The sequence below is a fragment of the Onychostoma macrolepis genome, chromosome 13, assembly GCF_012432095.1.
Source record: "Onychostoma macrolepis isolate SWU-2019 chromosome 13, ASM1243209v1, whole genome shotgun sequence".
NCBI lineage: Eukaryota > Metazoa > Chordata > Actinopteri > Cypriniformes > Cyprinidae > Onychostoma > Onychostoma macrolepis.
Window position 1 is genome coordinate 15,490,607 of NC_081167.1, and position 14,603 is coordinate 15,505,209.

Genomic DNA, 14,603 nt, shown 5'->3' on the forward strand with positions numbered 1-14,603 from the left:
CGCTGTTTGACGGGCTTTTTAGTGCGCGTGCTTCAGGTGTACAGGCTCAGAAAAAGCACATGTCAGCACATGAATAAAACGTTTAACCGGCAAGGCTTTAAAGCGCATGCAAATAATGTACTTTTGTGATTGCGAATAAGTGCAGTGTCCCGTGAGAGTAACTACCGCTGAGTTAACACTGATGTGAATGAATGTGGCGTTGTACAGTATATTGATACGGCACACCAGAACTACATCTGACAGAATATGCGTTTACTACACGATACTACAATATTTCTCCAAAAGCACGATCAAAAATCGTCATATTGCACACCCCTACCCTGACAATAAAAAGTAAACAAATTATTTCTATATACTTGAAGCAACATTGTCAAAATCACCTTTATGAGTGCTTTATTATATCTGTGGCTTAATAACTTGATGGCAAACAAACAGGCGCAACATATGACTATAATTTCAGGGGATGTTAAAGTATTAAGTGGTGGCGTGAAAAAAGTTGGGATTAAATCCGTAACATACATGCTACGTGTGACTCTACATGTTCTCGCTTCTACTTCCACTGTTTGAACAGTGAACCAAGCATGCGATCCTTTAATCTGCACTTCCTAAGGTAAGAGTCACACTGTGACTGGCTCGACGTGCTAGTGAGAGAGAGGTGAGCTCACTTTTCTACAGCAGTTCTCTTTCCAGACTGGAGTCTCACCCTTTTGACTGTAATGTCACTTTGTCAATAGACAGGTTGACTGAGAAGGTTGACGTTCTGCATTTTAATCACCCTACTACCCGGGCTTTTCACATTTTCTGAGGTTTTTAATTATCCAGCGCACTGGGCTGGCGCTGTGGCGAGAGAGCCACGTGCTGCGAGAGCTCCTGGGGTGAACATCAAGCTGTTGCTTCACACGCCCACAGGTCTAAGACTCTGAACACTGAGAGTGTATAAGGACACTGCTTGGGGTCTCCAAAGAAATTATGAATTTAATTGGATTGGAAATGTGCTACCCTTGGGCTGGCATGTCGGACTGCATTAGGCAGCCATCAGCCATTCCCCTCAACCGCACGATGGGTGGTAGTGGACGAGGCATGCGAGAGAGAGAAAAAAATAAAAATCCAGCACACCTTACAGTGGGAACAAGCTAACGTTTCTCAAATAGCTGAGAATGATTTTTCATGAACTTCAAACTACATGCTTTACATAAAAGGTTCAAAAGTATTATTTCAACATTATATGTACATCTTCAACATTATGTGTAACATTTATTACCCTCATTTAAAGTTCAAATACCCCCCAAAATAATACAAAACATAGTAATAATATAAACAAACTATTAATATAAATGTAAATAATATCTAATATTAAAATATACTTTTTAATTTTTGATAGTTAGCTTCACTCATTTCAGTTAGAAGTCTTAACAGTAAAACCAGAGATGGTATGCAAGATTTGGCTTTATATATATTCTTTTTAAGAGCCTTTTAACGCTGAACTAAATGGCCTTATTAAAACCAGCCCGTTAATTGCATTAGCGTCAAAGGATTATAACTCCAGGAGAACATTACAGCAAGGCTGGTCCATCTCATTGCAGCTGCTTTAATGTGTGAGAAAGAAAATCAGCTGAAATGACTTTTAAGAGTACTTTAAAGAACGCATCAAATCACTAGATACAGCAAAGGTCAAAGTAATCAACACAGAGCTGAAGCTGTCATTACACTGGAGAATCCTGAGCGTTATTTCTTTTTCTCATTAATATTCCAGAAGTATAGCAGATTCATTAATATTCCAAAAGTACTGCAGGATGGGGCTTTCAGGGATGCCTTGTTAAAAATGAAATCACACCACTTTTGTATGATTACTATACAGTCGTATTATTCTAATTGTCAAGCTAATGTCCTTTCTACTCATTATTTGGTAGATTTTGTTTGGTCTGTGGTCATGGAGAGGTGAATTTGCGCAAATCATTTTAATGGATGCCAAGTTAAGTTTTAAAAAGCCCTTTACACGCATAGTGCTGAACCTGGTCAAGTGTGTGCTAGTCGTCGGACAAACCTGATTGATCCCACTAGGGGAGACTTTATAGTTCTGCAGCTTCTGTTTCAACAGCTCAGGGTCGCTGTGGCGGAATGGGCAGCCTGTGAAGACAACGAAGAGAAGGAGAAAATGGGTTTTAAAGCATCACAAACAGTTCAAACCAGTGTCTGAAAATATGTCCTACAGGACAGTTGGAACATGACCCGTGTGTTTTTTTTTTGTGCCTTGAAGGTCACTGCGGGAAGGGGTACTACTTGTGGGGTCGTGTTCCCAAGCAAAAGTGAGCAACTAAATCTTAAGTGCTCTTCCACAAAGCTGTTAGTGAAGGTACATATTTTATGACGGCCACTTCAAGGAAGTAAATTAGCAGTTATGATCATGTGATCCTGGGTGGAAGGTACTAATTTTTAGTAAAGGTTTTGTGGTTTTGAAAGTAGACTCGCTAAGGCAGTGTTTATTTAAGCAAAAACACTAATATTGTGAGACATTATCACAATTCAACATAACTGTTTCCAATTTGAATATATTTTAAAATTTAAATTTATTCCTGTGATGCAAAACTGAATTTTCAGCATTAATACTCCAGTCTCTAGTATCCCATGATCCTTCAGGAAACATTTTATATGCTGATTTGCTGCTCAAGAAACATTTCTCACTATTATCAATGTTGAAAACAGTTTTGCCGCTTAATATTTTTGTGGAAACCGTGATACATTTTTTCAGGATTCTTCGAAGATTTATTAGAATAGAAATCTGTCTTTACTGTCACTTTTGATCAATTTAATGCATCCTTGCTGAATAAAAGTATATCTTTCAAATACTAAGATATTTCAAATAAAGTACATCAAAATATTATATATATTCATTAACATTTGTTTCATTTAAATATCTGAAAATTGGTCATTTTAGTTTCAATTTCAAACAATGCCACATGGAAATAAGACAAGATTTCACCTCTGTAAAAAAGACATCATGCAAGCACTGTCCAAACAGCTATAAACAAATGTTCATACTATGTTATCAAGGGAATATTTCATTTCAAAACAAAGTACCAATGGTGTATATCTTTGTGATGGTGTATTGAAGCATGTAAGACAGTAATGCCCTCCACCCTTTAGTATATACAACCTAAAGCTTTAGTGAACAGGACATAGTGATATATTCACTTTCGGATGCATTCTGTCCATTATGTGCATTGCGAAAACCAGGTGCTATCAATTAGGCTGCGTGGACTTGCATTTTTTTTTTTTTTTTTACAGCTAATTCAAGACCACCTGTGTACCAAGCAGTCTTTTAATTCTCTTCGTTACAGAACTAAAGATGGGCCTCGGGGGGACCGATCGCATTTAAAACCAACAGTCTGGCTCAGTATGACTCACCGTGGTAGTCGCCTTGGCTGGGTGGGTTTGACAAAATCACCTTCATGCAACTGTAGGGGGTGTAGTCAGTGCGCTTGCCTTCCTTCCCAAACATGTGGCGGACGCTGTAGGCATATGCTTTATCAAACTGCAGAGCAAGACAAAGACGAGAGAGAAAGAGAGAGAGAGAACGTGAGTTTGAGGGAGAGGACAGTAAAGCACGTTAGAAGAGGGTAGGAATAGTGGGGTGGTTGTGGGTGAAACGAAGACATTGTCGTACATCAAGTGGGTTGTGGCAGGGCGTTTTCCGCTATGAAATATAGAGCTATTAGCAGGGACCTGCTGTAGCGGTGTCACCAAACCGCAGACAGCTGTGACTGGATTATGGATAATGTGGCTGCTCTCTTTCTTGCTCCCCTCCCCCATCTCTGTTTCACTCTCTACACACAAATCTCATGTCTCTGAGGCATCGCCATCAAACCAAATTAAAAAAAAATTAATACATGCAAAGGAAACCCGTGTTAAAGAGCTGCTACCTCAAGCAGAAATAAAAATAACACTGCAAAATATTCACAGAGCAAAGGATTTTTAGAACAACATTGTTCTAATTTGTGATTTTAATATTACCATTCAATGGTTGGTAAGATTTTTTTGTGTTTTTGAAAGATGATGCTCATCAAGACAGCATTTATTTGATAAAAAATACAGTAAAAACAGTAATATTGTGACATACTGTTATAATTTTGAAAACATCTATTTTGATACATTTTAAAATATGACAAGTGATCCTTGATTTTTGAGGAAACTAATACATTTTTTTTTTTCAGGATTCTTTAATGAAGAGAAAGTTAAAAAGAAAAGCATTTATTTGAAAGAAATATTTTGCAACATTTTAAAAGTTTGGGGGTTTTGTGTTTTTGAAAGACATCCCTTTTGTTCATCAAGGCTGCATTTATTTGATCAAAAATACAGTAAAAACAGTAATATTGTGAAATAGTGTTACAATTTAAAAAATTTCTATTTTGATATATTTTAAAATGATGACATGATCCTTGATTTTTGTGGAAACTGTGATACATTTTTTCAGGATTCTTTAATGAATAGAAAGTTCAAAAGAAAAGCATTTATTTGAAACAGAAAGATTCTGTAACATTTTGAATGTCTTTACTGTCACTTTTGATCAACTGAATGAATCCTTTGCTGAAAAAAAAGTTAACTTCCTAAAAAAAAAAAAAAACTTGTTGACCCTAAACTTTAGAACAGTTGTTCACATTACAACTAGAGACATGATCCATAAAAAAATGATGGATAACTTAAGAATTATAGAAGAAATTGTCCCCCTTTCAATTTGATGACAGCAGCACTCGAGATGTATCAATCCTACAAATGTTAATTCTGATGAACGTGTTCTCCATTATCTAAAGAGCAGGAATGGAAAAAGAACATCTGTCCATTTGTGCAGAGTCACATGATCAATGTCACAAATTAGCTTATTTGATTAGTGACCTAGAAATAGTGCAGAACCCTTAAACTACATTTCCAGGTTTAAATTAGATTTTGAATCCTAGATTTTCAATGTGGAAATTTTTATTTGCTCAGGGCCCGGGTAGGACAAGAAAAAGTAATAAATACATTGAAGTTGTCTCATGCGGCTATTATCATACAAATTAAAAGTGACATGAAATCACCTTTGAGCATTACCGGGGTATTATTTGTGCTTTGCGCAGCTTTTTCTGCTGTGTACATCACCGTCCACCTTGAGAAATATGACGTATGCTTAGGAAACCATTAAAGTGTTTGCATTTGATGAGGGTCAGTGCATTCAATCTCAGGCCTGAACTCAATACACCAATCATGTACACTCTGGTAACTATCCAAAAGGGTAACCTAGCCTCCTGAGCTGGTTATGTCTCAGCTTAGAGAAGAAGAGAAAAGAGAGCAAAGGAGGGAGACAAAGAGATAATTACCTGCAGCAGTCTGATGCCATTACCGTGGTAATAATCTTGTGAACTTGACAAGGTGACTATCTACAAGACTGCAATTAAACAGGCCATAAAATAAACTTACTCAATCATAAAATAAAGACATGATGGGTCTATAGATTCAAGCAAGCCCTTCAGTTTTAATATCATATCACTATTCCTCAACTCTTCTTGTTATCTATTTTGTCCAATTGAAATTCATTTTTAACCTGTGAATTTTGTCCTGGTTGACTGAGATCCCATCCAGGTTTACATTTCAATCTCACTACAGCCTGAGCCATGCTTGATCTGCTCTGAATGCGAGCTTTAAATCTAATCTGCCTTTATGGAGCAGAAATTCTACCCGTTTTCACTCAAAGTCAAATAGCAAATGACCTATTCATATCTTTTGTACTTTTAAAAAAAATCAATGTCAATTGCAGTTTGAAAACCACTTTACTTAAATAATGTGATGTATTTTTGAGTGAAACAGGATATTTGATGGGGGAAAATGTGTAGAGAGTGAACAGATTTAGATAGTAAAAAGTGGTCATTACACTGTCAAAAAAAAAAAGTTACCTTAAGGGGTGAAATAGCTTGTCATTGGGGCAATGCTCTTAAAAGGGACAACTTTGCACCTTATCTATCCCTAAAAGGTGCATATTAGTGCCTCACAGTAACTAAATAAAGGTTCTACCCCAGTGACAAGCTGCTGCATACCTAAAAGGTCAATTTTTTTTTCTTAAAATGCACAAACAGGAATAGGGCTGAATGGAAGTTGCTAAAATAAACAATGCCTGAATAGCTATTTGACTATCGTTTAATATTATCCAACTGCCCACATTGCCCAAGCAATGTCAGCGGAAAAGGAAAGTCATAAAGAATGTGCATTATGAAAGTAAATGGGGTCAATTTTGTTTTCACGCTGACTTTAAATGTTCACACACCGGAACACAGTAAGTACATTTTGTAATGTGGCAAAACAATCATCATACAGGGTCCCCTGGCTCACAGCACTCTGCCGCTGACTCCCACTTACAGTAAACGCTGTCAGGCAGTAACCCGCAGACAACTCGCTGCTGTTGGCTGCACCATCAGCTCATTAGAATGCAACTAATTACTGTATTAATGTCAACAGCCTCTCCCTTAATGTATGCAAATGCACATCTGAGCCATTTCATATCCGTTCCAAAGTAAACCTGGAGAAAAATCTGTACCAAAATAAACGGTGAGTTAATCAGTTGTCATTTTCTGCAGATTATAAAACAGGCTCCTGGCGTGACCTATTCCTCGCTGGATTCAGGCTTGTCTCATTTCCAGATGTTTTCTGGAAACTGACTGCTAGATTATTACACTTGAAAGCTCCAGTGCTTCATAATGCTGTTCACTGAATGCAACACGAAGGAGAATTTGAAATGCTTCTGTCCTGCATTTTCTTGCTAATTATCATTTGATTCCTCTATAAAAACAAGAAACTATTAATTAAAAATATCATAAATATAAAAGGTTGTCTGCACTCTAATACTATTTTTCAGTTTTCTCACAACTCTACACAACTGAGAGATCCTGGATATGGTCATAAAGGCACTGAGTTATTGCAGCCATTTTTTCCACAGTCGACCGGCACCTAAAATGAACTGGCCAAACAATAGGAGTTTAAGCATATTGCGACAAAAGGCTAGTAAAACTCGATTTAAGCTGCGACAGTCCACCCACTGTATTGAAGAGCTCAGGAGAGTGTTGAGTAGGTGATTATATTAGAAAAAAAGACTGTCTGGCAAAGCTGCTAAAATACAGCTCACACATATTGTACCCTGTGGGAATACAGATAACATCATAGGAAATCTCTCTCTTTTTGTTAGCAGCACACAGATGAACATGCCACAGACAGACGCAGGATCTTAGTATGACCATCGGCAAAGCAGTTCTTTGTGACTGCAGTAAAAGTCCATGTTAAATTGATGCCATTGATGCCAAAGTGTGGAAAGAGTGATAAAGTGATACTGACTTGCTAATATGAGATAATCTGTGAAAATGTAAAGCGTGTCAGGGATGGCAACATTGAAAAATATACATAAACCTATTGAAGTTCAAAATCACTGCTCAGGGTGATACAATCAGCCTTTCATATCCCTGACAAAAGGCAATGCTTTATGTTCTTAAAGAATGGAGTGTGGAAAGGAGTGCAAACCACTACAATTGCTTAAGACTGCTCTGCAAAAGAAGGAACAGGAAGACAAAATGTGAGTTCAAAAGATGGATGTATCGGTAGAGGCATTAAGCACAAACCCAGATGAAAAGAGAGGTTGGGCACGGCTCTCTGCCTGTCTGTGGGGCCAGCTCTGAATCTCACTGACTAATATAATTATTTAAGTATTTATAAATGCGATTAATCGCATATATAAATACACACACATACAGCATATATTTTGAAAATATTTACATGTACGTACATATTTTTCTTAAATATATACATGTATGTGTGTGGATATATATGGATATATATATGGATATACACACATAATAAATATACACAGTACACACACACATTATGTAATCAAAAACTTATTTTGGATGCGATTAATCGAGATTAATCGTTTGACAGCACTAATATATATATATTAGGGGTGGGCGCTATACCGGTATTAACATGACTACCGGTATTATGTTGTGCCATGATATGGATTTTGCTATACCGTGGATACCATTACATATTCATGGATTTCATTGGATGGACAAAGATTTTTTTCCCCGCGGTCGTTACTGCTTCATCAGAGAGAGAGAGAGATGCCCCGCTTGATCTGACATAATTCAGAACCGGATAGTTTTTGCTCCAAACACACAATCGGGTCTTTGAACTGCACACAAACAGGATTACAATAATTTCCCAAATCGCAATTACCAAATTGTGTGGTAATATTACTAAGTCTGTAAATGGCCGTTAACACAGGACAGAGACGCAGAACAAGGACACAAAGAGAGAAAATACTGTAGCAGATCACTGTTCACAATGCTCAAAATACAGGAAGAAAAATATAAATAATAAATTGGGGGCAGGGAGTTAATATGAATGAGTATCTGAAGGGAACTCTCTTCAGAAAACTTTAGATGGCATTTTCTTTTTCTCTTACCTCCGTGACCGTGCTCATAAGCGAAGTGCAGATCAGCTTTATTTACAATGGTAACCAAAGGAACGCTAAATCGAGGCCATAAGCGCCATCTGCTGTCATAGAGTGAATTTGCATGTTCGTTCAGTCCATTTGCTGTTTTTGTTTGCACAGGTGTCTCATGTAGCATAATTTCACACATCTAAAGTCAGGCCATTCTATTTTTGCCTTAGATCTTGAAATCATGTTTTCTAGTTATATAAAGTTAAAAATACATATTTTGCCTGTAATTTAACTAAGGTCTACTAAAATGTAATTCAAATTTGTTTCCCTCTCATATCACGATATAATATCGATGTCGTCTGGACAGTGGAAAATATCGTGATATGAATTTTAGCTCATATCGCCCACCCCTAATATTTATTTATAAATAATAATAATAATAATAATAATAATAATATTTATATTATATTAAAAATCAAAAGAGGCGCAGGTGTTTTTATATCACTGTATTTCTGAAGGAACACTGTCTTTAGAAAATGTTCGATGTCATTTTCATTTAATCTTGCATGTTATATGCCTGATAAAGCAGCGTTTGTAAGCTCAGCGCTGCTTTGTGTAACTTACAGCCCAACAGCCATTTCCGGGGAAACCTCTAGTTCTCCTGCTTTAAAGAGAATGAATTTGCATTTTTAATAAGTCCCTCCAAGTAGTTATCGCTGCATCTCAGTCCGTACGCAGCAAACATATTTTGCTTGTTATCAAAACATAATCTACTCTAGAGGGCCTTAGCTGTTGTTACTGATTGTATTTGGATGTCTACCGGAAGTTAAGTTAGGGCCATAAAAGCGCGCATGCGCAATAACGTTTGTTTATGTTGTTGCTGTTGAAACCGTCTATAAGGGATGTGCGCTACGACTAATTTGACTGTCGTTTAAACGGAAGTTTTGTATCCGACTAGTCTAAAAGCTATAAACCCCCAAAAAATGGCAAAAGAAAAAAAACTGGGCGTGTATAACAGCCTACACTTGAAATACTTAATCTTTGCGTCACACTGTCAAATCCCTCAATGAAATCTGCTAAAAATAGGTCACAATTATGCCGTATGCTTGCCTCACGTTATCATTTAATTTTAGGCGGTCGTTAAACAGAAAATAAGGAATACACAACATAAACCAGTGCATAGCTTATTTATTCAGATCAGCTGGAGCAATGCAGAAATGGAAAATAGACTGACAGAATTCTTCATTTTCATATAACGTTAGACAACATTAAAACACAAGTAAAAAACAATAGGAAAGTTCATCAAGGAATAGCATTACAACGGCTTTTAAAAATGTACTTCATGTTGGCTATATTGTCTAAAAACAAAACAATGCTCGTTTTACTTACTCAGGCCATGCGTATTTGTTCAGTGAATTTAACAATGTTAACGTGGTCTGGCGAAAGATGGGACTAGAGGCGATTCTGCACTTGAAAAAAAACACGCGCTCAGCAGGAACTGAAGTTACAGGCACCCAGAGAGATAACTAAGCAAGCAGACAGTTTTGAAAAGAGCCTGGAAATCCCGCACCACCACCGAAGTGGGTCTTAGAGGAATAGACGGCGCGGATGGGATCGCGGACCGCAGCGGCGGGTTGTAGTGTATGACATGATTGACATTTGCTGGCTTTGGCTGCCTACAAGCTAACGCATACGTGCCTGTATTGAATATGATTACGCATCGCTCCAGTAGAGTTATTGTAAGCCAATCTGACATTACACAGTTTACACAAAACTTTTCCGTTTCCTTCTAATTCAAAGTAATCCCACACCTTGCTGGTTCTTCACTGGTCATTTTGAGCTCGCCACAGCTGACATGAAGAAAATGCATGGGAGGTCTAAGGTAAAAATGTAGTTTCCTCCCAGATACGCTTTTAAAAATATTTATAAATTTAAATATTTTGATATTTATTATTTTTCAAAAGTTTTATTTTAGCTTGTTGTTAAAATGTTTTAAATGTAACGTTAAAATTATGGTAATTTTTTCTCTCTCGTGTAATCGACTATTGATTTCAGTGACGACTAGCAGGAGCTGTACTGTTTAGTCGACTAGTCCTGCACATCCCTTATATATATATATTAGTGGTGGGCCGTTATCGGCGTTAACGTGCTGCGTTAACGTGAGACTCTTATCGGGCGATAAAAAAAAATATCGCCGTTAATGTATTCTCAAAGTTGGGTTGGGAGCTGGGTCTATACTACGCAAGCTATGATGACTTTCACCTTGATAGTTTAGCGCGGATGTATACCTAGCCGAACAAAGTCATTTCTGTCTCTACGTTACATGGTCGCGCTCTCTGTATCGCGCGCACAGTGGAGTTCCGCCCCGGTTCGCACACACACACACACAAACAAACAAACAAACAAACGTAAGCGCACACACAAGTGAGCACACTCCCACTCCTATTTGTAAATATTAAGCCGCAAAACGTCTATTTAAATATGACTTCTGTGTGTCTCTGTGTTAATGTATGGCGCAGACGCACGGGTTTGTTCACTACTCATACAGAAGACCGCGTGATGCTTGCGGCGATATTAACGTCTGTCGTCTCACTAAATGAGGACATAAATACATGAACAACATCTCCAGAACTGCTCTGAGAGTCACTTCATGAGCATTCGAGCGTTTCATTTGAGAAAAACTATCCTCACGGCAACCCGTCAAAATAAAAGTTCGGTTTCACTTGAAGATATTGGGCAGAACGTAATAGGCTACTACTACTAAAACTATTAAAACCTTATTTTTAAGGAATAATCATACAATGTCTTCGATGTTATTATCAATATTAAATTCTTGATGACTGCTAGTTGTTTACTACTAGTAGTAAACTTATTCTGATCTACTTGGCAGAATTCAAATGAGCCATTTTAATCTAGATTAATCTAGATTAATTCCAAGATTACAGTGAGATTAATCTAGATTAAAAAAAATTAATCTATGCCCACCACTAATATATATACATACATATATACACACACACATACTTTCAATTTATAAAAAAAAAAAAAAAAAAGGATAACGGTGAGTTTTTTTTTTTTTTAAAAGCATCTTACAATTTCTTTTATATGTACAAACAGTAATCGCTTTATATACATATCTATAGATCTATCCATCTATGATCGACCAATCTATACTGATAGATACTATAGACATTATCTACAGTATTACAATTTAAATGTAATGTAATTTTGGATGTCATTTTCATTTCATGTAATGTCTGATAAAGCAGCGTTTGTGAGCGGAGCACTGCTTTGTGTACAGCATTACCGGGGAGACTGCTATTTCTCCGCGCTCTAAAAGCACCTCCTGCTGAGAGAATGAATTTGCATATATGCTGCCACAAATAGAGTCCAAGTCTGTGGGAAACACTGTCACGTGATAATTCAGAAATCATTATAATGTGCTGATTTGGTGATCGTAACACATTTCTTCTTATTAATGTTGAAAAAAAGTTGTTGTGCTTAATATTTGTGGGGAAACTGTGTGAGATCGAGATATATACATACACACACACAGGTGCATCTCAATAAATTAGAATGTCGTGGAAAAGTTAATTTATTTCAGTAATTCAACTCAAATTGTGAAACTCGTGTATTAAATAAATTCAGTGCACACAGACTGAAGTAGTTTAAGTCTTTGGTTCTTTTAATTGTGATGATTTTGGCTCACATTTAACAAAAACCCACCAATTCACTATCTCAACAAATTAGAATATGGTGACATGCCAATCAGCTAATCAACTCAAAACACCTGCAAAGGTTTCCTGAGCCTTCAAAATGGTCTCTCAGTTTGGTTCACTAGGCTACACAATCATGGGGAAGACTGCTAATCTGACGGTTGTCCAGAAGACAATCGCTGACACCCTTCACAAGGAGGGTAAGCCACAAACATTCATTGTCAAAGAAGCTGGCTGTTCACAGAGTGCTGTATCCAAGCATGTTAACAGAAAGTTGAGTGGAAGGAAAAAGTGTGGAAGAAAAAGATGCATAATCAACCGAGAGAACCGCAGCCTTATGAGGATTGTCAAGTAAAATCGATTCAAGAATTTGGATGAACTTCACAAGGAATGGGCTGAGGCTGGGATCAAGGCATCAAGAGCCACCACACACAGACGTGTCAAGGAATTTGGCTACAGTTGTCATATTCCTCTTGTTAAGCCACTCCTGAACCACAGACAACGTCAGAGGCGTCTTACCTGGGCTAAAGACAGGGGTGCAAACTCATCAGGGGTGAAAAAGGTGACAACACCCCCCCCCCCGGCAGACGCAGGTTCACACACGCAACTTTCATCTCTCGCTAATTCAAATAAATGATTAATTAATTCAAATAAACGCGATCTTACCGCACTACATCTGTGTCTGATTTAAAGCAGGCCGAATGCTAACGAGCCTTAACTGACGAAAATGACCATAATTTGCACGGTGGAAGAATTATCGTCTTGTAGTACAACCATTCAAAAATTCGGCAGAATTTGTGTGACCGCTGCACCTGATGTTCATAAGCTTTAATAACTGGTAGGCCTAAGTGTTTTTTTTTCTTTTGCCTTGTGAAGTGGCCGAGCCTTGATGAATCTGTTGCTTGACATGTGCTTACTGACCGTTGCATGCAATCGTGAAATACAGCATCCTTTTTTTTTTTTGTTAAATTGGCTATTCGTTGTGGAAAAGAAAAAAGAAATTCGGGTTCGGGCTCTAAATTTAACTGTGCCGCTCGGGTCGGGTCGGGTCGGGTCAGACGATGTCTGGCACGGGCCTGGTTCGGGCTTCAATTTAAAGCCCGTGCAGACCTCTACTGTAAATCTTCATTTCAGCACTCAAATTTTTGAAGCAGCTGACGGGCTAAACGCGAGGTGTTTCTCCGTCTTGAAAAGGCTGTTACAGACGGACACTTAGCTATGGCTTAGCGCTGCCTCCACTTGAGCTGAGTGATACTAATATTACTGTACATTAAACAGCATGCTTTACTTGTAGGTCGAACAGATCTCAAATCGACTTCATGTCAGAGTAATATCTTACTGATATGTGAGACAAATGTTAAGGTCGAGACTGAGGAGCAGTTTGCAAAGGGTAGCGAACTAAAGTAGCGATAAAGTAACTTACAATATTCATAGCTATTGCAACAGCAGCCTCACGCAAAAAAAAAAAAACGCAGTCTCACGCGGTAATCACCATTTATACTGGAACACAAGCAAACTTAATTTAGCTAGCTACAAACAGGCTAATCTAACCACCAACATAGCCCAATTACTTCAAAAATAAGTTGCTTGCCGTTAGCTTGTTCCTTCATGTTTTACGTAGCCTCTGGAAATATGGACTGTTGCCTGCAGCGTCTAAAAGTTAGGCTTCAGGAGTGAGATTGGTTGGTTGAGGGAAAGAACATTAAGGTAAGCCAATCAGAGGCAGAGTAGGGCGGGTCCATTCCTTTGCCAACGGGAAAAAACGCTACAGGTGACGTGACACAGATGACTCGCAATACGGCCCCAAATTAAATTTTTTTTTTTACAGATCTACACGATTCACGTGAATGACCTATTTCAACGTGAAAACGTTGAAAGGTGACAAGTTTGCACCCCTGAAAGAGAAGAAGAACTGGACTGTTGCCCAGTGGTCCAAAGTCCTCTTTTCAGATGAGAGCAAGTTTTGTATTTCATTTGGAAACCAAGGTCCTAGAGTCTGGAGGAAGGGTGGAGAAGCTCATAGCCCAAGTTGCTTGAAGTCCAGTGTTAAGTTTCCACAGTCTGATGATTTGGGGTGCAATGTCATCTGCTGGTGTTGGTCCATTGGGTTTTTTGAAAACCAAAGATACTGCACCTGTTTACCAAGAAATTTTGGAGCACTTCATGCTTCCTTCTGCTGACCAGCTTTTTAAAGATGCTGATTGCATTTTCCAGCAGGATTTGGCACCTGCCCACACTGCCTAAAGCACCAAAAGTTGGTTAAATGACCATGGTGTTGGTGTGCTTGACTGGCCAGCAAACTCACCAGACCTGAACCCCATAGAGAATCTATGGTATTGTTAAGAGGAAAATGAGAAACAAGAGACCAAAAAATGCAGATGAGCTGAAGGCCACTGTCAGAGAAACCTGGGCTTCCATACCACCTCAGCAGT

The 14,603-nt window shown here is 38.1% G+C and overlaps 1 protein-coding gene across 1 annotated transcript in view; it reads right to left on the reverse strand.

Moving 5' to 3' along the window:
- prim2 (DNA primase subunit 2) overlaps positions 1 to 14,603 on the reverse strand; it is a 95,243-nt gene that overhangs the window by 10,235 nt on the left and 70,405 nt on the right. Inside the window, exons 11-12 of the mRNA XM_058794988.1 lie at positions 3,406 to 3,532; positions 2,045 to 2,127 (exon numbers count right to left, since the gene is read on the reverse strand). Coding sequence (XP_058650971.1) covers positions 2,045 to 2,127; positions 3,406 to 3,532 — 210 coding nt within the window. The remainder of the gene's footprint in view (positions 1 to 2,044; positions 2,128 to 3,405; positions 3,533 to 14,603) is intronic.